This window comes from Magallana gigas, chromosome 10 (genome assembly GCF_963853765.1).
Source record: "Magallana gigas chromosome 10, xbMagGiga1.1, whole genome shotgun sequence".
NCBI lineage: Eukaryota > Metazoa > Mollusca > Bivalvia > Ostreida > Ostreidae > Magallana > Magallana gigas.
This window is the reverse complement of record NC_088862.1, coordinates 284,346-310,994: the sequence shown is the minus strand read 5'-3', so window position 1 is coordinate 310,994 and position 26,649 is coordinate 284,346. Positions and strand designations below refer to the sequence as shown.

The 26,649-nt window shown below is 34.7% G+C and overlaps 1 protein-coding gene and 2 long non-coding RNA genes across 3 annotated transcripts in view; all 3 read left to right on the top strand.

The window, feature by feature from the left end:
• LOC136272191 (uncharacterized) overlaps positions 1 to 26,649 on the top strand; it is a 128,653-nt gene that overhangs the window by 94,702 nt on the left and 7,302 nt on the right. The window lies entirely within an intron of this gene.
• On the top strand, positions 5,893 to 8,507 carry LOC136272527 (tripartite motif-containing protein 3-like). Its single transcript, XM_066074222.1, has 2 exons — positions 5,893 to 6,433; positions 6,834 to 8,507. Exons 1-2 carry the CDS (start codon positions 5,956 to 5,958, stop codon positions 6,920 to 6,922), a joined length of 567 nt encoding a protein of 188 aa, XP_065930294.1. The 5' UTR covers positions 5,893 to 5,955; the 3' UTR covers positions 6,923 to 8,507.
• LOC117692493 (uncharacterized) lies at positions 14,358 to 16,034 on the top strand. Its single transcript, XR_010710177.1, has 2 exons — positions 14,358 to 14,698; positions 15,407 to 16,034. It is a non-coding gene; the product is annotated as an uncharacterized lncRNA (long non-coding RNA).

The following is a 26,649-nucleotide window of genomic DNA, read 5'->3' as shown; positions in this document are numbered from 1 at the left end:
CAATAGACCATAATGTTGCGTCATGTCGTGAGAAAATCAACTATGTCCAAACAAAAGAATTCTGCGTGAGACATCCTAGGCATGTTTATATAAAGTACTGTGAATATTGTCAAATTCCTTTGTGTGACTCTTGTTCCGAAGACCAATTACACAGGTCAAGAAGTTTTCTCTTCAGACAAGGACAGCACAAAATTCTAGATTTACAAGTAGCTTATAAAACGAAACGACAACAACACAGAGGAACCATTCACACCATTAGAAGTGACGCTCTTTTTCACAGACCGGTTCTCTTGTCGGGAATCAAAGCTGATTTCAAAACCTGTCGCGCAAAATTCTCCTTGTATCAATCAGAGTTGTTAAGAAAGGCCCGGACACTGAGGAATCTCATTGACTATATACAAAACGATTTTATGTGTAATGTGTTCTGTGACTTTGATTTCAAACACAGATGTTTAAAACAGACAATAAATATGAGAAGGCATATTGTAAGTCTGCAAAGATATGTTATCATATATGAACAGAGGAGAGTTATCAGACCGCTACAATTCCTCTCATCCGTAAAGATATCCCTCCGCCAGATACACCATACACTCCACACCATCCAACTCTCCATGACTAAGTCACTTAACAAAGAGGATGTGATGGTGTTCCTAAATGCAATCCAAATCACCGAGCGAGGAAACCGACGCGTAGGAAACGAGCATCTGCTTCAAGTGATGCCTGTTCCCGAGTTACAACAATCTCTTACACTGAGAGGTTTTTGGTGTTATCAAATTTCGCGTGTGACATCAGACCGAGTCTGGGTCAGTAATTATGAGGATCTCATCTTTACAAACACAACAGGCGCCCCTCTTCATCGTGTGAGGGATTTATGTAGAGATTTATTTGGAGGGTCACACACAGTAAATAGTGAGGGTGAACTGTTTTATATAGACAAGAAATATAACATCAAAAAACTGTCAAAGGATATAAAAACATTATCCACATTTTTAATGAGAACATACTCTATATGGATACCACAGTGTGTGTACTGCTCCCCGTCCACTGGGGATCTTCTGGTCGGGATGTATCATACGTATACAGAGATAGGCAAGGTAACAAGATACAACCAGAGTGGACAACTGACACATACCATACTATTTGACAGCACAGGAGGGGCATTGTACGAAAGACCTTACTATATAACAGAAAACAACAATGGGGATGTCGTGGTGTCTGACTTTTTAAGTGCTGTCGTGGTGACAGAACGTGTAGGACGACATCGTTTCTCCTACAGAGGACAGTCATCAAGATCACGACTAGATCCATGTGGAATTTGTACTGACGCACTGTCACACATCCTGTTGAGTGATTATGCAACCAACACAGTACATATGTTAAATAAAGATGGTCAGTTCCTGTCATATTTGCTGGCAGAATCGCGAGAGATGGGAAAACCACGGAGTTTGAGTTATGATGTCAACACTCATCGTCTCTTGGTCGGATCATACCACAAGATATGTGTCTACAGGTATTTCACCAGAGAGAATGCTCTGACAGGTAAGTCTGAGACATTTGTAGAGATGTAAATAATATTTGTGTTAGTATCATAATGTTTGACAATAAAATACATGTGAAAGTATGCCTTTTGTGATTTTCATTATATTTCTCAAGTCATAGTAAATTTATTTTCCGAATAACTTATATCTTAGGGCGGTTTTTGACATTTTTGTTCTGTTTTATTATTATTACTATTAACAACAAAATTTCGACAAAGATTTTTTTCTAAACGGACATAAATTCATTGATGTAATATCTAATTCTCGTAGGAATTACTTGAACTTTTTAATGCTTCTGATATGTAAACTTCCGGTTTGTTCAAAAAAAATAGTAGGATCATTTAATCTATTTAAGTTTTTGATTATAAACAAAAACATTTTTGAATTATATAATTCATGCTCTGATATGCAAAATCGAAAGCTGCAACTTCTTTTTGTTTCTTTTCGTTAAATAAAAATCACGCATTTGTATGGTGGCATATCTCTGCCCCTTGTGTGCAAGTTATTTTTATATTAATTATGTCGACATGCAAGATAAAGATGTTGACATGCAAGATAGTTATGTCAACATGCAATAACTATGTTGACATGCACGAAAACTTCAATCAAATAAGAGTTATAAAAAATATCAAATATCGTCAACATGTGACATCCAAGATGCTAGGCACGCTTCCTATTGATGTCGACATGCAACTTATTTATGCCGACATGCATTTTAAAGTTGTTAACATGCAAGATAAATATGTTGACAAACAACATATTTATGTCGACATGCAACTTAGTTATGTTGACATACAACTTGTAAGTTGCATGTCAACATCTTTATCTCGCATGTAAACATAACTAAGTCGCATGTCTACATATTTATCTCGCATGTTAACATGTGTAAGTTGCATGTTGACATAAATAAGTTGCATGTCGACATAAATAAGTTGACAGAAATAAGTTGCATGTTAGCATATTTATTTCGCATGTTAACATTAATTAATTCGTATGTCGACATAAATAGGTTGCCTGTTGACATAAATACATGTAAGTTGCGTGTCAGCATATTTATATTGCATGTTTACATAAATAAGTTGCATATCGACATAAAAAGGTAGCATCTAGCATTTTGGATGTCAAAGGGGGGCAATATTTGAGATTTTGTATAATTCTTATTTGATTGCAAGTCAACATAGCTATGTTGCATGTTGATATAATTATCTTGCATGTCAACATATTTATCTTGCATGCCGACACATCTGAGAGAAAAATAACTTGCACAAAAGGGGCAAGGATATGCCACCAAAAAAAACCATGGAAAAAATTAAAATTTATATAATAATTATATTTTTTGAGTTTCACTCAAAACTTTTCAGTACTGCCGGTTTTATTAGTAGATGAAAAATCGATCTTTTGGAGTTTTCTTGATAATTTTAATTTACGCGTTCACATTTTCTCATATATTTGTAAATAAATGTTTTTATATTTAAAAAAAGGAACCAAATGTACAGACTACGTTGGGTTTTGAGATTAAAACTCTAAAAGATAAGGGATTTGGAGATGTCATAGCTGCAACAACTCCCCATCTGTCTTTTTTTATCTTATTTTCAAAAAATGAAGGTTAAAGTTTAATGGATATGGTCCATGGGCCATTTTTGAACCTTTTCACGTGTTTTAAATGGTTCAATATCTCAGCTATTTTAAAGTTCAACAATTATTTTTAAATACGTTTCTATACACGTCCCCTACTAGTTTATATTATTGTATGAAAGCTTCGAAACATACAACTGTTTCAGAACTATTTTAATCGAGATGCTAGGCTTTAATCATGATTAAAAGAACAGAGAAAATTCAAACTATGCCGTTGTTATCGAAATTAAAAAGAAAGAGGGTAAAATGATTCTCTTTATTTTATCTCCTGTAGTTTCGCGAAGTCCATTAAGTATTCGCTGGTGGAAATTTGTGAAAACAACGCACTATTATGCACAATATCATTTCTTACCGTCTTCTATACCACGAATCAAACCAAAAAGTTGAACAGCCCAACCCGATTACGCACCCGATTGTACGTAATAGTACCAAAAATATATGCCGATTAAATATACAACACAATATTTTTTACAGAACTTTGTTAAAAATGATAAAAGTAATGATACAAGTAACGCATATTTCTGACCACATACTGGCCTCGTTTATTCAATACACACCGAACAGGCGAACTCGATAACGAACCCGAGGAATGTAAACTTATAATTTTCTTATAAATGTGTCAACCAGACGCTACGAAAGTGTAAACTTGATCTGCTGTTTAACATTTTGAAGCTGTGAAGCGAGTTTTATTTTATTCTTTAAACGCATAACGAAAAAAAGAGAGTGGAAAACTGAAGTGGGACAGACAAACGGACGGACGGCGGACGGTCGGTAGGTAGGTAGGTAAGGGACTAAATAAAGGGTACATCTACACACAAAGTTCTGCAGTTAACTTTCTTCACATAATGTAATTATACCCCCCGCAAACGAAGTTTGGGGGGGTATATAGGAATCACCTTGTCCGTCTGTCCGTCCGTCTGTCTGTCCGTCCGTCTGTCTGTGCAATCGTGTCCGGTCCATATCTTTCTTATGGAGAGGCATTGGAAGTTCTTACTTCACACAAAGATTGCTTATGACCTAAGGGTGTGTCATGACCTTGACCCAAGGTCATTCGGGCAAGGTCAAGGTCACTGGCAGAAAAAGTGCAAAATTCGTGTCCGGTCCATATCTTTCTTATGGAGAGTTATTGGAAGTTCTTACTTCACACAAAGATTGCTTATGACCTAAGGGTGTGTCATGACCTTGACCCAAGGTCAATTGGGAAAGGTCAAGGTCACCGGCAGAAAAAGTGCAAAATTCGTGTCTGGTCCATATCTTTCTTATGGTGAATTATTTGAAGTTCTTACTTCAAACAAAGATTGATTATGACCTAAGGATGTGTCATGACCTTGACCCAAGGTCAATCGGGCAAGGTCAAGGTCACTGGCAGAAAAAGTGCAAAATTTGTGTCCGGTCCATATATTTCTTATGGAGAACCATTGGAAGTTCCTAATTCACACAAAGATTGCTTATGACCCATGGGTGTGTCATGACCTTAATCCAAGGTCATTTGGGCAAGGTCAAGGTCGTTGGGAAAAATAGTATAAAATTCGTGTCCGGTCAATATCTTTCTTATGGAGAATTATTGGACGTTGTAACTTCACACAAATATTGCTTAGGACCTAAAGGTGTGTCATGACCTTGACCCAAGGTCAGGTTGGCAAGGTCAAGGTCACTGCCAGAAAAGGTGAAAAATTCGTGTCCGGTCATTATATTTCTTATGGAGAAGCATTAAATGTTCTTACTTCACACAAATATTGCTTATAACCAACAGTTTAAAAAAAAAAGAGCAGTTGTTATTTAAGGAAAATGGACGGTGAAATAGATTCATCCAATATTTTCTATAATTGGAAAAATACACGCATTATGATTTTTATCTTAGCGGGGGGTATCGATTGTGAGCTTGCTCACAGTACCTCTAGTTCTTATAAGTTCTTATACGGCCATCTGATTTTACCAAGACGCTGTTAAAAGATTTTATTAAACACAGTTGTTTCCTTTAATTTTGATATTAAAAAATGATAAAATTTCGAAACACTCTTCCTTTTTGTTAAAAACAAGAACAGGTATAGTTGTTATTGTGATTCACATATTAAAAAAAATTCACGTATCTGTAATTGAAAATAAATATTTACATACGTGTAAATGTTACCATATATAGTTATTACTTTTGCTGTTTATGCTGAAAGTATCTTTTTAAAACAAAAACAACTGTCAATATCAGAGAAATATATTTATATTCAAGAAAAAAAATATTTTTCTTAGTTTAATGAGTTTGATAATACTGTTATTGGAGTAATGAATTTACTTAATTGAATCCTTTCAAGAATATAGGATCAATACTCTATGTTTGATGTTTGTAGATCGACGTCGTGTGATGGGGTCACTGAGTGGAATCCCAGCCACAGAAACAGAAAAACCACAAGAAGGACACCCGTATCAGCTGAAACTGATGTCGCCCCCCGAGTTACTTAACTCTTTTGCAGTGGCAGGTGTTCATCTTTGCTATCACATTTCCTATGCGACATCAGACCGGGTCTGGGTCACTGATGATGGGGAAAATCTCATCTTGACAGACACAACAGGTGTCCATCTACATTGTGTAGAGAATTTCTTAACTTCTTTGAATAGATCACACACATTGAACAGTGAAAGTGAACTGATTTATATAGGTAAGTATTATGAAATTAACAAACTGTCAAAGGATATGAAAACAACCACCACATATTTAGAGAGAAAAGATTTTTCATGGAAACCACAGTGTGTGTACTTTTCCCCGTACACTGGGGATCTTCTGGTCGGGATGTTGTATAAATATACAGTGACAGGCAGGGTAGTCCGGTACATCCAGAGAGGACAACTGACACAAACCATACAAAATGACAACACAGGACGGGGACTGTATAGATTACCTAACTATATAACAGAGAACAACAATGGGGATGTAGTTGTCTCTGACTCCAATGCTGTAGTGGTGACAGAGCGTGGAGGAAGACATCGTTTCTCCTACACAGGACATCAATCAGGATCAGGACTGAGGCCACGTGGAATCTGTACTGACGCGCTGTCACACATCCTGGTGTGTGATCTTATAACACTTACAGTACAGATGCTAAATAAGGACGGTCAGTTCTTGTCTTTTCTACTGAGAGAATCAGAGGAGTTTGGTTATCCACACAGCCTGAGTTATGATGTCAACACTCACCGTCTCTGGGTCGGATCAGGAGACAACAACAAGGTGTGCGTCTACAGGTATATCACCAGACAGGACGCCCTGACAGGTAAATCTGAGTCATTACCATTAATGTTTATAAAAATATAGATAACTATGATACAAAGTCTGTGTTAATAATCAGTCAATAAGATATATGCAAGACATAGTTGTCTGAGTGTTTGTTTGTCAATATAAACAGCTCGTTTTTACAGGGTTAGCTGTATCAACTAGTTACTAGGATTAATTTGGTCATCTAAAATGAAAAAAAAGAAATACATGTTTTGGAGTAATTTTTAATTTAATTAACTTATCAAGTAAATTTACTACAGTAACAGGAGATTCAACTAATTCAATAGATATTAAAGCATGTTTCAATATATTTAGTTAAAACTCAGTTGTAGATGTAGCTCCATCAAAATGTGAATTGTAAGATATTTATTTATTAACATATTACTAAAAACTTGTAGATGAGCACAGACCCCGCCCTGATGGGGATGATTTGTCCATTTCAACACCAGCCGTAGAATGCAGACATCTTGGATATCGACAGATTTAGTCTGCTCTCAAATCCTCACATTTGTGATTTAACGCACCGTTTGTTTATAGCTTATTCAGTGATGTTATGGATTGTGTTTTAAGCACTACACAAACTTAATCAGTGATGTAACTGATCATGTGTTAACAGCTCTACACAAAATTCTTTACTGATGAAACGGATTTTATCTTTATAGCTCTACACAAACTTATTAGGTGTGTAACGGATTTTGTGTTGATAGCTCTACAAAAACGTATTCAGTGTTGTAAAAGATTTTGTCTTCATACCGTATATCCGGTAATTTTCGCGGCGATGTAATTTTTGTTTTTATCGCGAATTCTTTTAAATCGCTAATTATTGATTCCCCAGAAATTGTTTTCTGTATTATTTTCTATAAGAAACTTTTTAAACGCAAAAATGATTAGCGCAAATTAAAAATGCTACACATGTTGCCCTTTTTCGCAAATTTTGTGACAAGCGAAAAAAAAACCCCGGATATACGGTAGGTCTACACAAACCTATTCTGTGATATACATGTAACGGACCGTGTGTTTATAGCTCTACACAAACTTATCAATTGATGTAACGAAATGTGTGTTTATAGTTCTACACAAAATGTTTCAGTCATGTAACAGAATGTGTTTTTAGTATTATTTAGAGAACGAGACAGGTTTTCTTTATTTGATACAAATACATAAAGAAATTGTTTAGTTCTCTAAATAATACTAATGTGACTCGATTCAATTAAAATGAGCATATGACACCAATAACTGATCAGAAGTGTCATGTAAATTTCACTTGTTCCTCAATCGAAAAAACAGGTGCAATCCCGGGTCAATTAGTGTATTTGAGTTAGATGTTTATTACGCAATTTCCTAAGATTGCATAAGACTTTGTATCAGTTTAGATACTCTCTTGATATCCTAACGGATTAGGTAGACAATATTACCTTATCGCAGATATGCGAAAGTATAGAGATAGAACATCACGTATTTGAAGGATTTCAAAATCTTAGTTTTGCGAAGATTCGAATGCGAGCGCTGCAGACAGCTGTTTAATGGACTTTGATTGAGGGGATATTATGACTTTAATGGACTGTGACGTTCAGAAGAGCAAAGTGAAAGAAAACACTGCCTCTAGATTTGGACCAGTCGTATGAATCTAAGGACAGGAGGAAGCTTCCACGATTACCAGTATGTATAAGAAAACATTACAGAACCTGGTCATGATGTTGAGACAGATGATGTCTCAACCCAAGCCAATTTTGAGTCGGGTGAGCTGAAGACACGTGAGCAAAAGTTTCAGGAAGTTTTGTCTACAGTGAAAATTTAAAAACTGAGACTCCAAAGCACAGAAGATGACTCAAATGATGAAGGAGAAGAGAACCAAGCACTCTATGAGCTTGAAATTGAGAGAGAACTTGAAATTGATAAAAAAAATTTAGCCAATATAATTTAAAATAAAACCAATGAACATTCACATGTGTGATAACGTATAAACAAGAGGAGACTGTGTCTTAGATCTAGACTACTGCGGATCGCTTGTCCTCCTCGGCCTTGTGCTAGGGATGTGCTATGCAACTCTATGCCCGACGGTTTGGTTTAAAATGCTTGCATTCTAATAACTGATTTTTATTTTCGTACAATAAAACAATTTTATGACATCGAAAAGATCACAAACAATACCCTTTTTAATAATAGTCATGCATATACTATCTACCGTTTTTTTAATTACGAAGCTAGAACAGCATATATAACTTCGTAGGTTTCATCTTTCATTTTATTTACACTTTTAAATTAATTAATATACTGTTAAGATCTTTGTGTTTGCAGCTCAATAAATAAACCCATGTATGCATTACATCAAGACGCAAATCTTGTGTAATGGATAACAGCAGACCGCTAGCTAGTCCAGCCGCGATCGATTTCCTCGGCTGCAGGCGAAGGTAGTACACAAACTCAGCTTGGAAACCAGCTAGATGTAGTATGGGGACTTACATGCATTACATAGAAGAAAGTAGTTTCCTTCAGCCACAATGTGTTTCACCAGAAAAGATTTACAATGCTTCTATAACAGTATCTCTTTCTTGTATGTAAGCTGGTACACTGTCTATGGTAGTTTTATGTATGTCAGTTATACGCACAGACCTCGTTTACGTTCAAAATGAAAACAGATACATGGTAACAAGTCTAGCTTTTTACACTCATATTACGCAATACCCGAACAAAATATTATTGTAATGATATTAATAAGATCATGATGAACAACTTTTCCAGCGACAGCCATATAGAAATCTTCACCGATTTTGAGTTATAAAGCGATAACTTTAAAGAACTCTAGGTCCCTAATTTGAAGGACCAGTCCTTTATTCTTGATGTCAAATGAAAGATCTTTTAAACATAAATCCTTTTTGTTCTACATGTCTTAACAAAATATAAAAGAAAAACTAAGAAAACAATGCAAAATCACAACGCTTTTTTATCTCATTTTTGGAGCCCTACCGAGCTCCGGCGCTTTTTGCGATGAAAAATTATAAATGCCCTATTACATATCTACATTCCTTTGTCCATCATTCCTTGAATTTTTAACTCAATATCTTTTATAGATTATGATAACCTTCGTGTGCAAGCCGACCCTCTAAAAATCGTTAAATTGTTCATATCTCAAAACCGGAAGTGACGTTACTATCCAAAAAAATTTGCAATAAGGTACAGAGCACTATCTATCGGATCTTAAAGTTTCATGTAAATCGGCCATGTAGTTTTTGAGAAATCGCGTACACAAAATACGTAAGAAAAAAAAAGGAACTAGAGCAATGCATCATCCGATTTAAAAACGGTTTTCAGTGTTAGATTCAGCTTATTAAGCTCAATAAAATACATATACGTTTTTTATTTGATCAAAAAATTCAAATTTTCAAAAAATTTGATTTACTTCCTGTTTCGACCGGAAGTGACGGATTTTCATTTCAAGCCTTATTACAGAGGCAAAATGATCAATATATAAGCTCGAAAAATTTCAACTTTCTATCTTGAAGCGTTTTTTGTAAAAAGCTCCGAAGAAAATGACTTTTTGTAATTTTTAAAAATGACGTAACGTCAACACAAAGGTGACGTTGTTATAGAAACTTTAACATCTTCGAGGCATTATAATTGCACATTATCTCTGAAAGTATAAAAAAAATCGGTTAAAAACTTTTTGAGTTATAAAGCCGAAACGGAGTCAGAAAAAAAGAAAAAGTATAATAATCACTAGAGCAAAGCTCGTTGCAAAGCAACGAGTTGGTCTTTTGTTAGTGTTGGAAGTAAAGCTGGAAGTTCCTGTAAGAAGCAGACCTCTTAAACCAATAACAAGAGTAACTAAAATAAAAAAGATGAAAAAAATTGAATTATTCCTGGTACGACGTAACAAAATACGAAGGATTTTTAGTACGACTTAACAAAAACCTTTCCGATTTCAAACACGACTTAACAAAAAAAATCCGAATGTGTTCAAGTACGACTTAACAATTATTTTTGGTACGAGTTAATTTTACTTTGAAGATTACGCAATTTTTAAACCAAGGACGCGGAAACAAAATTTCCGGAAAAATCAATTTTTAAACCCCGATATCTCTGTAATGCATCGTCCGATTTTCAAATTTCAGTTTCGTAATCAGCATGAAATTACCGTAAGATACATATGTTTAATTTTTAAAATTGAAAAAATTCAGATGTCTTAGGTCATACTTTCACAATACTCGTACCTTAACCACAAACTTTTTTATTGGTGGATTCAGCTTACTGCTGATTGGCTGCTGGTCAACTAAGACTAAATTATGCACGGACAGAACAACAACATATCAGAGAATGAAAAATTCACATGGTACTCGTGACTGTCGAAATTGGGCTATTTTTCGAAAGTGTACACTTGTGATAAAACATACATACGGTACATAACATATATAGCTGTAGAAATTTTGGGTTAGTAAATGTAAAGCTACAGTGCATACAATACTTACATGTACAAAAAAACTTTATGGCAATTTACCGCGCATATAAGAATTTTGGAAAAAGATTTACATCATACCATACCACATTTTGTGCAAAAAATCCATTTAAATAATTCTTCATTTAGTTTAAGTCCTACTGTTAATTATTGTATTTTACTTGCCCCAAACTTTCTCCTATTAAACAACGTTTAACTGTACTTGGACAGCGGACCGAGAGTTGTATTTTTATGTATGTAAACAAACCAGTGTACATGTATTGAACTGGTGATCGGTGGTTCAGAGACAGGTAAAATAAAGAAATCTGCAGTAAATGGTTTGGGGATATTTTAGTATATATACATGTATTTACACCGAAAGTAATAGGGCAGCAGAAGAGAAACGAATCGGACACTTGTACAAACCCCCTTGCACTCTCCACTTCCGTCTCGTTCTTTCACACTATCGTTCAATTCTTTTTTTGACTGTCGATTGTCGAACAAAAGGTGTAGAAATCGAGGAATTCATATTTATCACTTCACTTCGACTGGCAAGATACTAGGTAATAAATGTGCAATATACATTTACGGTATTTACATGAAATGAACGCTTAGCACATGCAACTTTTAAATATTATATTTTTTATAACGCCATACTCTCAGTCTGGGCCGTAGATTGAGGCTATGGTTCAACGCCCGTTTACAGAGAGAGAGAGAGAGAGTTACAGTTTTGCACAGAGTTTAAACAGGGGATAGTCGATAATGACTCCATATTTGGGGAAATGAACTGTTCTGAGAAATCCTTCAGCTCTGGCATTGCATAAGCGGGTACTGATAACTCCGCCTAAGAAAAGGAGTTAACCAATCATAAAGTTTTCACAACGACGGCGTGTATAATTTTTGCATGACGTAGCTGACAGAAATGATCGTGACGCTATACGAAAAATCCAACCAAATCGATTTTGATAATAAATGACTATGAGACTTATATTCAAAGAAAGGTGATGTTATGTCTATAATTAAGTTATTCTATGTAAATACTGATTGCAATGTCTGAGCTGAAATAAATTTGTTCTTCAGTAAGCGTAAATACCAATTCTCGTTCACTTCGAGTGAAAAGTGACTATTGTGAAATGTTGTGAATATTTTTTTGAGGGTTTGTTCTACACTGTCTATTCTAAATAGGTATTCATCATCATACAGTTGATCTTATTAAATATGAAAAAAAAAATATGAGCACATTTGCTGATTGGAACAATCTGATGTATTACCTAAAAACCATATAAAAATTGAGGAAAATGTTTTTCATCTGACCTATATATTAATACATTTCTAGTCTTAGTTAAGTTGTCTAATATAACTGACTCAAAATATGTTTTAACATATTTAGTTTAATAATTTAAGTCATGAACTTATTAAGATGGATGTGTAACATCTAATTAAATTTAATTACATTTTCTTCTTATTTCTTTTTAAAAGCACTGACAGAGTTCAATTCATAACTACTCTTCTCTAGGCTAACACTTATTTTACTCCTCCTTACTTCATGTGAAAACAGACTACAGTTTACCTGTAATCAAATCCTTTGATTTCCACGTGTACCTCATTGCCACTTCGACAGATCTACCTATACTTTACCAATATTTATTCAAAACGTTTGAAAAGTGGGAAGACACCATTGTCAAAGGACTATGTGCGGTATGGTCAAATATTTGCCCCCGATTTCAACCAATTTTTAAATAGTATCGTATAAAAATGAAGTCTTCACAAATCATTGTAAAGAGGATGCCTATAACTTTAATCTTGATTTTAGTCATCATTGCTCACTCGCTGTTTATCTATGACGTCACCTAAATGACCTAATTCCCGCAAATTTGCAAACAAATGAAGATATTCTCATTTTTGCTCTATATTTTGCATTCGGAAATATAGAGCGCAGGTCTGCTAAAGTGCGATTTTAACATATGTTTTTCTTCAGATAGTTATACATATCAAATTAAAAAATGGTACTTGAGCAAGCCTGCGCTCGATGTTTCCCAGTCGAAAAATCATCGGAAAACACCCATATTTTGCCACAAAACATCAATTTATCAAAATAATGCAATCTTCATGACGTCATTTCTACATTATGACGTCACTGTTGTGATCACCTTTTACACCTTTATTTCCAATATGATTTTAACTATCTTTCACCTTATTTAAAGGTAAGGTTTGCGGTTACAGGGAGATAACCCACACATTTTCATTGTGACGTAACACCAACTACCCTTTATTTCAGTTATGACGTCAAAATTTATATGACGTCATAAGAGGACAAGAAGAGGACACAAGCATTTTATCAATTTCCACGAAAACGAAATCCGCATCATATGGTTTTGAATAGTGGTTTAGAAACATCAGATTACACATATTCTAAGATACGTTTTTCGTGAAATCGGTGGACTTGGAAAGGTTTCAAATAAGATGTTTTCGTTTACATAATAGCAGTCCAAAATTAAGACTTTTGTTGCATTTTATTCTATTTTTAGATAGTTCATCAGAAATTAATAAAAGTGAATCATGATATTAATAGTGATATTATTTTCGAACATTTTAAGCATAAATAACGCCCATAATAGTCACATATAAAATGTACATATTTTCACGAAATTGTTTACATTTCATCAAAATGAAAATTGGAAATCATGAACTTTGACCTTTTGTAGTCATAAAACGGGATGGGCAAAATTCATTTGAATTTCATGAGAAAAAAGACTTTAGTATAGTGAACAAAATGGTATGTAACTTTGGTACAACCTCTAAAAAATGCAAGCCGCAAACCTTACCTTAAAACTCTTTCTAGAACTTTGATTTTGGGGGGCAAAAATTGCATAAAACCGCACTTAGTCCGTTTACTGCAAACGTCGCCCGTCGTTGTGGTAAATATTTTGAATTTGTATTAAGAGGCTGTCCAAGCAAACATCAGGCGAATATATAAGAAAACGTTGCACATCGATTTTCACTAATTTTTTGTTTTCCCTCTGAAATAGGTTCTTTGTATTCTCTTTTAACCCACAATAATGATGATTTGCTTGTAAAGATAATTTAAGTGGTTATATGGACGGGAAAATATATATTTCATTCTCTTATATAAATCATTGAAACCATGTACCAAACTGTGAGCTTTAAAATCCAATACATTGTTATTGGTGAGGGTTTGTATTTTTTTATAAATGAGAAAAATATTTTGACTTTTTATTGATAAAATAAAATGAGTGGGAAAAGCTTGCGTTGGAAAAGTGTAGACAAGTATATGTTGGTAATGTTTGATAATTTCAGTTACCTCCCTTGCCAAATGAATATTTGGAGGCTTAAAAACTTAAGAAAATAATAAAAGCAATAAATTTTCAACTATAAATAATTCATATAAAATCAGCTTAATTGTTTATAATAAACATAACTTTTTTTAACGCTGAAATATATTTTCAAAAAATATTCAGTGCGGGTATATTTTCAAAACCAGTGTAAACAAAGATGGCCGCCGCTAACGTCTGTGCACAGCATGCTGCCAGAGTTGATTGTTTTTCGGTGTTTTGGTGATGTTGTCTTGATCTCAAATACCATTGGAAGTTAAATCAGGTCGCCAATAATAGTAAGCAGCCCGAACTTTTTATTGAAACTGAGATGAATTACTGTTACCAGACGAATTTCAACAAGTTAGCCAACAATTTATGCAGCTATGGGTACATTGATGTACACATCCACTCCTCAAAGAAAAAAGCAAGAGGTGTTCACCTGATGACGACAGAGGAATGTTATTTCTTGACAAATGGGTAGTTCCACAGGGGTCAGGTAAATAATATGCATTGAGAGAGAGAGAGAGAGAGAGAGAGAGAGAGAGAGAGAGAGAGAGAGAGAGAGAGAGAGAGAGAGAGAGAGAGAGAGAGAGAATTCTTACATTTATGTTATTTAATATCAGATGTTTACTTGCACATTTAATTTGTATTAATTGCATTCACATACCATGAATAAATCTTTGTAAAATGAAAGAACAACAATAATCATAGAGTGTTTCATGTGGTTAATATTGGGAAAATATCCTACAAAATTTTTAGATAGGATTGTGTTGAGATTTGGAGTACTCTTTTTTTTCCTTTGATAGGTCAATTTAGTCTTCAATCTTCATCTCTTTAATTTTCGTAATTGAAAAATATTGCTTTGTTAAAAATTAACGAAAAAAATGTTACGAAATGACGAGTTTTTATAACATACACAGCAGAACATATGGGGTGTCTTTTTTGTTAGCACAGCAATATTATTTAACACAGCAGCTATTGACTTGGCAATCGGTCAGAGTACATATCTGACATGTGACAAGAAATGTAAATAAACAATTTCACACAACAGTATGATATTAGTTTTGCTAAATAATGATAATCAGAACATTAAATGGAATCTCTGTATGTGTTCCACAATATTTATTATCAATTTTAAGATCTTAACACTTGAAGGTACATGAATTTGTTTTATTATGTGTTTCTCTATTTTTATTTTTTTAAGAGAAGTGCAAATGAAATATTCTTCTGGAAAATACTATCCTTCTATGTTTAAACTTGGATAAAACATAGAAAAAAACCTACAAGATTGCTGAAAGAAAAACACCCCATCAAGTTGCTTAGCATGATGGATCTGGATGACTTTTACAGCATCTAATATCATGGGTAAAAATGATATTCCTGCATATGAAACAGTGAAAGTGAGCCGAAAAAGAAAGAAGATCAAGAAGGGGGTTCAGGGATTATGTGAAGCAGTAATTTGAAAGGATATATTTAGATGGCAGAGAAACTAACTAGATTTGCAAGTCATAATATAAATGGCCACATTCATGTAAATTAACCAATGTTTTCCTAAGGAGTGGTTGAATTTCCAGAAGATGTCACTTGAAATTTGGTTTTACCAATTTAATCATCTGCACATTTTTCTTCAATGAATAAAGGATGCAAACAAGACTAAAATAAGATGCTTTGAAGTTTGTCGAATTGACCACATGAGAGAGAGAGAGAGAGAGAGAGAGAGAGAGAGAGAGAGAGAGAGAGAGAGGTTGAATGAACTTGTCTTCATGCATCATGCACTGTATGTATATGTTATCATTTAGCATTTTAATGCTCAATAAATTGTTAAATTGTTATCTTGCATGAGTTTATTTTCTGTTTATTTATTCCAAATTGCTACTGCACACTTTCTTAGATAACTTAGTTAATTTTAATGTTATTATAAGTTTGATATCTTCATCTATTATGGTTGTTTGTCGTACTATGAAAGTAACTTATACTAGCCTAGTTAATTTGTATGTTTATAGATTTCAATATCTTGAGTAAATAACTAAATACATGTATAATTAAATATATTAATTAGTACCACAGTATCCACTGTTAACATGCAAATACATGTACTGACATCACTTTATAGCATTAGCAATATTATAAAATAACACTGTCCAAGTAAATCGTCCAAACATAGTATTGCTACATGTAAATGAAATGTATTCTTTCACTCTTATGCCCTTCTTATTTAATCAAATATGTACAACATGCTTGAAAGTTAGTCAGCTGAGTAATTTAGAAATACATTTTTAAAAAGACAAAAATACAGTTTAAAAGAGGCACACTGATTCTTATATGACCATGGATTTGATTTGGGTATAGGGTTTAAAAGGGGGGTGTTTTAAAGCATACTGTCCCATGTATATTTTAGCTGCTCTTCATACATGGATTATAAAATGGATTAGTATGGGGGATCCAAAATGGGGGGTGGGGGGGGGGGGTTGTGATGTCTGACATTTCTGCTACATTCATTGTGGACTTAGTCTGACTAAATTATTGTTGTATGCCAGTCTGTTTATGTTAATTGTTACCCAAAAGTTAAACACCTGCCTAGAATTTCCAAAAGCTACCCGACTGAAAGTAGAGGTCACATTTCTTAGTTCTCATTCCAAAACAGTTGTATGCATTCATTTTGAAACTTTGAATTGAACAAGTTGCCAATTGCACTAATATAGAGATAAGAACGAATTCAAATGTTACTACTAGCTAAGAAATGATTTGATATATTTACCGGTATGTGTATTTGTACATTATGGAATTGTTATAATTGTTTTGTTTAAACAAACAACAACAAAAACCCCTCAAATTCAGTACAATGTAGTACCAATGATAAATTGGATTTGACCTTTTTGCACAATTTGATAAAAAAAAAACTTCTTTATTTAAGATAATACCGCTTCAATATTATTATTCCACCAAGTTTATTACCAGTTTAAGAAGAAAATTTTAGCTAATACTTATTGAAAACACACAAATACATTGAATTTAAAAAATACATTCAGTTTTACACTGCATTAATTATTATTCCTTAATCAGTGATTAACACATTTTAAATCCTTATTCTCAAATTTATGTACTTCATGAAATACTGAAAACCCTTAAAATAATTTGAATGTATATTAGACCATCCAAATAGTGAAATGTTCAGCTAATTTTCTTCAGTTGTGAATAGTTTTAGCAGACTTAAACTCAGTTTTTAACAATTTTGTCAAAATGACCTTTTTGCACTTAAAATTATGAAAAATGTTGGTTTTTGACGAGAAATCATTATTTCTTTCGTCATAAAGCATTTCCTATTATAAAGATATAAGCATGTATTAAATTATAGTCAATATTTGTGACATGAACTCTGTCATTCACTGTCTTTTAACAATAATAATAACACATTATGTATGGAAAAACTTCATTTTCAATGTTAAAAATGGGTAATTTTGAGCAACTGCTTCTATGAGACCGATGCTGTTTCCACTGAATTTATTTTTGTGTCTCAAAATTTCATTTCTCAGGTTTATAAAGATGCCTCATTTTTTCCTTTCATGAAAATGTATTGGATTTTATTGAAATTTCAAATTAACATTAAAATACCAGAATTTTTGTTTACAAAATATGCATCAACTTTGATAAGGCATATTTTTTTGTTTGAAATATATTTATACTTTAAAAGCAGTCTAAGTTAAAGAGTTAAGTGTGTTTAAACTAAATAATATAATATTTAAAAACGTTTAATAGAATTAAGTAGTTTTACAACTGATCAAACTTCACAATATTTTTACAACTTCTGTGACCTTTTTGCACTAAACATGTTCCAAATTCAAAAATAGACATTTTTCTGCCTAGTTAGGCATACAATGAACTTTTTCTTTCACATGTATTACAATCATGTTAAAATGAAGTGATATACAAAAATTTATTGAAATCCAAGACAAAGCATGTGCAAAGCCCTGCCTGAATTTTGCTTGGACAGCCTCTTAAACATTAAGTGTATATTGAGGTTTACATATACAAGAATACCATTGCTTGTTAACCCGACCGAACGAAGTACGACACATGTTGCCAGTGTAAACAATTTTCATTCTTCATGGCGACAGGAAAGCAAGGAGCGGATCATGGTACATGTATAGTCAACATGTAGCAAACCATCATTACTAGACATGTAAGTAGTCAAACAAAGAAAACGCAGCACTCCAATAATTCAAAAGATGTATTCATATCCTTGAACCATATGATAACAAGTGAAAAGCTGTCAATGTGACAGCAAACCGGGTTTTCATTTATGTGAAGTGTATCCATAATCCATGTCAACCCATCTCCAGTGAAATGGAGTACCATATATGCCCGTTTTATTTTAATAAATTATCGGAAATAAAAATCCTAGCAATATGCACACCTCTGATATATGTAAAATTGTTTTGCAAAAGAACAACTTCCTATCTTGAGCACTGTAGGAGGAGTTATCCGTACAATGAGGATACCCTTTTGGCAGCCGCCCGTCATTTTCACCATTTTAATAACTGGATTTTTCCGTTGGAAAACCCGGTTAAAAACACAGTAAGCCCTAGTGCAGATGACAGAAGTAACGTACGATGTTTACGTAAGATACTCTGAATCGGCATATCATGAAATTCTAGCTTCAGTTAACTTGTTATATCATCTACCTTGATAAGATTTAGTATTTGAAAAAAAAAACAGTATTTTTTTAAAAAGGGCTAAAAGAATATTCAATTGAATATTTATAATTTAAAGCATACGATGTGGCTATCGGGGGTAATAAACATTTCGCCCAAAGTACATGTTGGTCCGTCGAACGCTTACTTTTGTTGGCGTTTTAAGGAAATACGTCAATCAAAGTTCATTTAAGGTAATTAATGTCGACGAAGCTGTTGGTGTGTAAGACAGAAAGAAAAAAAAATGATGAAGTTTTTCGGTCAACTTTTCCTTTGATACGTCGATCAATAGAAAAATTATTAAATTCATTTCTTAAGTCATGTATTTGGTATATTTAGGAGATTAATAGCAATTTTTAAATAATTATAGGAAATCACAACATATTTATGCAAAGCAAAAGACTTTTTCATAAAAAATCATCAAGGACCAACCAAGAGAATTTTTCTGTGAGTTTTTTTTTTTTAAATTGAGTGTGCTGTGCATGAATTAGAACGCATACGTGTAAGACAAATCATACACTCCAGCTCTGGTCATCAATTAGGAAATGTTGAATTCAGTTCAATACAGGAACCCTATTGCAATTATAAACATAAATATCGTTTTCAAATGTAAACAGTTGTTTCGTGCGTTATATGAAAAGATATGTTCTAAACACTCATTGCACTTGTGTTCATATACAGAATGGTTGCAAGAAAATTATGTTCTCTTCGTCGACAGGGAATTATTACAGGGATCAGATGCCAACATATCTAAAGAAAAGACAAAACAATACACTAAACAAGAAATTTGTCAGTTGTTACCAAAGTTTGATGGGTTGTAGAATTTGTGAACGGACGAATAAAGCAGTGGAAGCTACTCGACTAAGTCATAAAAACATCATCCCTCACATTAGGGACTTTAGTTTGTACCCTTTGCAACAAATACAGAGCAGCAAATGCATCAATCGGAGAAAGTTGCATGTGTGATCCTTCTGTTGTTATTCTTTAGACTTTTGAAATCATAAGTCAGTTGGAGTTTTATGATATTTATTAAGCACTGTAATCGTATAGTGGTATAAAAGCAATATATAATCAATCTGCTATCAGTCTAAAATCCATCTCCTAATTATTAATCAAATCATAAGTATATAAATCAGTAAAATAAAATAATCAATTGTTAGAACATCCTTTCGGGTCACAGTTCATAAGTGACTTATAACGAAGTCCATTGTTAAAGGTTAATTGCAATTAAGAGTCTTGCATCCGTTGACCGCTTTCCAAAGTCCAATCATCATCGAGAGTTTTATTCTTCCTGGTCATTCCGCTAACACCACGAGTTCTAACTACGCAGTTGTCCCTTTCGGTCAATGACCTTTAACATTGTTCACTATACACTTATTTCGTATCGAGTGCACAACAAGCTAATGACTAATTAACGTAAAGCAGAATACAATCATAAAATTATATTTCATATATATACGGCTATCTGGTTACATACGTCCCCCTAACAAAAGAAATATCCCCGAGGGAGATTTCTTTCGCCAGGTGCCCGGTGTGAGAAATTATCCTTCAAACTCTTCTAGGTCAGATGAACTTCCTGGTGAAACACCGGTCAGAACATCTATGTTAAGAGGTTGAATGAAGTGACCAATTTCCTATACCGGCTTGAGACACAATAATAGCCTGTCAACAAATATGTATACTTCACTCATGACAATATATAATTGTTTAGCAATTCATGCAAAAGTCAGTAATAATCATATATACTTTTGACAACAATAGAAATCAATACAAAATAATCAAAATCAAATATAATTGCAATTAAATGCAATCAGAATTGTCCAATGTCAAAAGTTCCACATAGGTAACATATAAAGTCCATTATAAAATGTTAATTCAAGCATAAGCGCCGCTAGAATTATAATGAAATACATAAGCATATATAAATGTTACACAGTCCTGCGTACATAAAAGTTACACTAAAGTTATCAGTTTCACACAATTGCATCCATTTCGAATAATCGGAACGATAATCAAGAAAACGTTGTGTAATTCGGATTCGAAGAATTCCATTCGCAGTTCTCAGCTCACCACATTTCAAATATAACATTACATAATTATTTCAAAAACATTTTACATTTTTCACAAATTTGAACATATTGAATACACAATTTTCATAAGCACACCAACGGCACTTCCTGCGCGGATGGCGAGTTTGCTCCTCGCGGAACATTGACTGCGTTCCTCTATTTCTTAGACATCAACGCCCTTTCTGCAAGGTATTCGCGTGCCAAGTCCGGGTCCGGTCCATAGCGTTCAGGCCTCGGATAATCGGAGTTCCTATTCTCTCCGGTCAACTGGTATGCTAATTCTTCAGTGATTGGTCCCATAGCGTGAGCGTCTGCAATTGATCGTCGTGGTTTTCCATAACGGCGAGGTCTCTTTGGGGTTGTAGTGTCCTTTACTATGGGGTTCATTTCAATAGTCTCTTGGGAACTTCGTTGATCAGGATTAACACCAGACAAATTGTCTCTGCCAGAACTTTCCTCATCCCTGTCACCACCCCTTTTTCGACAACCCGACCAGCAACCACGGCACTTATATCCTAACTTTTTGATAGTTTTACGTTTCATGATACAAATTCCGAATACAATTATTATTGGCAAAATCAAAAATACATAAAACCAAAGACTTCCCACCCAAGGTAATGATTCCATAGGTTGTAGTTCATTGCTTACTGGCAATTCCGCCATTAGTGTGTCCATAGGGAAAACTTTAATATCCTTTAATTTATCGGGAATCTTAATGTGTCCCATTTTCGGAAATTTGATGTTAAGGGGATCCCAAAGTGTGTATGTGTTTATGCCATCAATAAAATTTTGAAAGGAGTCCGACATATTAAATTGACTTTCTCGATTATAGTAAGGAGGAAGTAATAATGAACCATGAAAACCAGAACATCCTTGTCCCAAATTTAAGATATCTATTGGGGCCTTAACCTTTTGACTTTTAGTGATTTGACCGCATTTTATATTTATCTCGAGCAATTCTGAAGAAGTGATTAACCATTTGCCTTCCTTTAAATTAACCGCATTAGGATCAATCAAATTATTTTCTACCGAAATTGAACACCGCCTTTCTATTTCCGTAACATCATCTTGAAATATTTTCATGATACACGATTTACTTGAACTTACAGAGTAAAAAGGTTTATCAATCGAGCAGAAATTTCCGTGCTGTTTCATACAAGAATTCATTTCTATTTTATTTAGAGTCGTAAATGTACTTCGAACATCATTGCAACCGCATCCGTGTTTATGTCGTACTTAGCTAATAAGTTTGATTGATTTGTCCTACTATTTGGCACCGGAAGATTATGAATTTTGAACATTTCAAATTGTTTACTTGCATCCAAAAGGGGTATTGTCATTACAATTATTAGATCTGTTTCTCTGATTAGCGTTGTACACGGTAGAATTTTGTAATACGACCAAAGGTCAGTATCAGGGTCATAAGGAAGCTTAAAGTGGGGAGGTAACTGATTTGTTATTTCCGATAAGATTTGTTTCAGGTCCGCGGGAGAAATGATAGTTGGAGAGAGATGTCCCAAAGAAAGCATATTTAACCGCAAACGGAGTTGTTGCAAGTGATTTCTAGTTACGGAAACGATTTCCGTGAGACCGCTTATCGTCCTGTCAAAGTGTATGTATAGGTCATTAAATCTTTGCATTGTATAAATTTCCTGTTCTAGCTTTGTCTGTCCTGCAATTGACTGCTGAAGACTACTAATAATATCGTTAATTGTTCGACGATTTTCAATTATATTTTGCTGATTACCTTTTATAAAGGTCATGCTGTTTGTCAGTACGTGTTTAATTTTTACTTGATCTGTCGCCAGTTGTCTGATATTAGCCCGAATACTGTTTAAATCTGCTTCGTCCAAGGTACCAAAAAGAAAAGATAGAACCTTCCCTACTACCGGTATTAATGCTCTTTTATTCTTTTGGCGTATAAACTTAATTTCGCGTATCTCTTCCTCCAAATACTTCCTGTTAGCTTTAAAATTAGCAATTTCAGTCGAAAATTTCTGTCCCATTTGATACACCCTAAGAATTTGTTTGATCTGTATTGTCCCGTTTTCAGTGTCGTGGGATATAATTTCTGATTCGTCCCTTACCGATTTAGTTAATATATTCTTTATTGTTTCTAATTCAGTTTGCAAAGATTTCAGGATACTGTAATAGGGATCTAAATTAATAGTTGTAACCGCCGTCCATTTCCCTTGGACCACCGAGATGTCTTTGACTTTTTCAAAAATCACACTCTTTCTTACAATGTTATTTGCCCAAATCATCCCAAAAATCCAAGATGAAAGAAGAACTGTCAGTAGCAGCTTCATCCTACAATTAATAATGAAGAGTTCGAGTACAAGGACGCTTACAGAAAAGTCTTTCAAATTGATACATCCAACCAATTACATTTCCTCGTGTTTCTGTCATTTCTACTACTCTGGAATGAGTTTCAACCAAATCGCAAGGGAAGTGTTTCTTCATAAAACTAATAAAAGAAGGGTAGAGTGGCCATGCCACGTGATTCTCTAATATTAGCGTTTGTATTGTTACAACTCTCTGAAATTCAGCATTTATTTTACGTCTAGTTGGTCGATTTTGCTCTGCGATTCTTTGATATTTCATAATCTGGGCCTGTACTAGGTCGGGTAAGGTACCAATCATCTCGCAGATTGTGCTTAACGGTATGTCTTCATCGTCAGAGGTCATGGGTATCGGGGCCTGAGGAATTTCTACTCGAATGTGGGAAATTTCGTGAGTTTTAGTCGACTTTTTCCTTAGAAGACCGTGCTGTAACATTCTTAGATTGGGGTGTAATGATTCAGAAAACTCTTTTATTTCTGGTTTAGGTAAAGTTAAATGTTTTGACCATTCACTTTCCGGTTTTGGCTTAGGCTTGGGTTTTTGTGAAAAATTTTTCGATTGTGAGAAAGAAGCAAGTGAACGAGGTATAGGTCGTGGTTCAGACATCTGAAAAGAAGGTAATTATTTGATATTTAGAATAAGCTAATACGCCATTTACCCCAACCTAAATGACTCCCCGTTCGCATCCCGAAGTACCTCCCCGCTTAACGGTCTAAATTCCATCACCACCCCTTCCCTACCCAACCTGAAGGTGTGGGAAACAACGTCGCTGTCTATTACATATCGTAAATATACGGCCTCCTCAAGGCCAATTTTATCCAGAAGTCTGCAATTTTCCGCGTAGTTATTTTCTATTTTGCTCATTCTAGTTATATTCGCGACAAAAATCGGACTAAGTGTTTCAAAAACACCTAATCTTCTGATAAAATTGTCCGCGTAATTATTTATCCTCTTTAACTCTTTAATCATTTCGCGTTTTGGCTCTATGGCCGCATTTGCCAACCGGTGATATTTCTTTATTTTGTCTAAAACGGGTGGGGGCAGGTCTGGGTAAATATCCTCGCCACTGAATGGTTCCCTACGTGCTTTCGGACCTTCTGCCATCTCTGCAAAACAATGGTTTTCTTACTGATTAACTAGGTTTATTAAAGTTCCGTTATATCATATTTATTCTTCACGAACATGGAAGAGACTTTATTCATAATTCTGCGATATTTACAAAGCAAGTTTACTCATTATTATTTACATTTACAACACATTATACAATTGCTTTAAACGCTTCAGCCATGATAGCAAAACAATTTTCTACGTGCTGTTGTTTACTAACAGCTATATTCTTACGAGGTTTGGGGACTGGTTTACGCGGTTTGGGAATTGGTTTACGGGTGAAGCCTAGACCTACTTTAGAATTTATTTCACCAATTTCCATATCCTCGTCTAAGGGTATAGCTGGGGTATTTATAGGTACCTCATAATTTTGATCATGATATTCGCTTTGTTCTGACTCAGGGTTCTCATCCGATTTTGACTCAACAGTCTGTTCATGCTCGTCCTTACTCTGTCGACCATCCATGATCTGTTTAGCTCTTATGCGTCTCTGAAGTTCAGCTAAGGGTATATCTTCTTTGTCTGAAGAATTTTCTCTCTCTTGTTGTTTAAACCGAATAGCTCTTTCTAATGGCTCTGGCTGCAACTCGCCATCATCTTCCGAAGATGATTCCTCCTCAGGTGGTACCACATAATTGGTTTTTCTCAGAGTTCTTCCACCTTCTTCAATATCTTGTGAGAGGGGCCAGTGCGAAATATCTGCCAATCTCAATTGTCGTGCATGGCACTTGGTGATAGATCCAGTTAATTGATCCTTCACCACAAAACTGACCGGTCCTTTCTGTTCAATAATTCGGTAATAGGGGTGCCACTTTTTATCTAGTTTGTTTTGTCTCCTGTTGTTCTTGAGATAGACTGGGTCTCCTACCTGGAAATCTTCATCTTTGCTCTTCTTATCAGCCTGGGCTTTCTGTTTCTTCTTGGCTTCTTTCATATTTCGATGTACTAGCATAAACGCCTTGTGCTGTTCTTGAAGGGCGATTTTATGTTGATCTTCTCCTGCATATCTTCGACGAGGTTTCAGTAAAGTATCAAGAGGTAATACAACGTCTCTATTGTACATCAGATAGTATGGGGAAAACTTTGAAGATTCATTCGGGTGAAATCGAATGGCTGCCAATGTTTGGTTAAGATGAATATCCCATGTTTGAGCGTTGTCCGTTATCTTCTTAGCCATTACGTCATGAAGAGTGCGGTGGAATCTCTCTACTTTGCCGTTGCCTTGAGGACTGTAGTAAGATGTTGTGATGTGGTTAATGTTTAGTTCTTTCAAGGTTTCTTGTACCTTTTGATTCACATTCTCTGTTCCATTGTCTGTGAGAATTTGAAGAGGACAGCCATATCTGGGGTATATTTCTTCTAATATAAGGTGCACTATATTGTCAGCTGACTTGTCAGGAACGGGGAAGGCTTCCGGCCATCCAGAGTAAATGTCAATGAAAGAAACTATATACTTGTTTCCTGTCAGTGAAGTTGGATATGGTCCTGACAAATCGAGTCCTACCTTAGCCATTGGAAAAGGTGGTATGTCTGTCTCTTGAAGTGGAGGTTGAGTTCTCTTATTGCTCCTTGTTTGGCATATTACGCATCCTTCTATATAAGAATATAACCTCTTGTATAAGTTTGGTATATAATATTTTTGTCTGATTACATCATACGTTTTGTCAACTCCCATATGTCCCAGTCCATCATGGTATTGTTGTACAACCAGAAGTTCTAACTCACGTGGTATATACAGACGCAGTCTCGGGCCTTCGGAATCTCCGTCTGAAAGATAGTACATTAAGCCATCTATTTCAAGAAACTTCTTTTCTTCGGTCGCCGTTGCTTTTCCTTTACTCAACCTATTCCTCAGCTTTTTGATCTGCTCATCATTTTGTTGGCTTTCCTTTATGTTTATTTCTTCCGGTAAGTCGATGAAAGGCTTGAGCAATTCGTCCTGCTGTTTAACTTCGCACCTGGCTAATCTTTTAGGTGAGAAAGCATTTGAGTTTAGTACGTTTACTTCAAAGAAGTTGTCTTTAACATCCGGTTCATCACATTCAGATTTTTCTTCCTCTTCATCATCAGAGATAGCGGACGGTAACCTGGATAAAAGATCCGCACAGCAATTGAACCTTCCTTCTATGTACTCTACCTTGCAGTTATATCCAGCGATACTCAAAGCCCATAATTGAATCTTCTTATTCTGCATAGGGGATTCTAAAATATATTTGAGCGGTTTGTGATCTGTCCGT

Excerpts from the sequence above, each read along its gene's own strand:
- LOC136272527 (XM_066074222.1), top strand. The coding sequence starts at position 5,956 with ATGTTGTATAAATATACAGTGACAGGCAGGGTAGTCCGGTACATCCAG. Across the intron at positions 6,434-6,833 it reads CAGACAGGACGCCCTGACAG|ATGAGCACAGACCCCGCCCT; the intron begins GTAAATCTGAGT and ends AAAAACTTGTAG.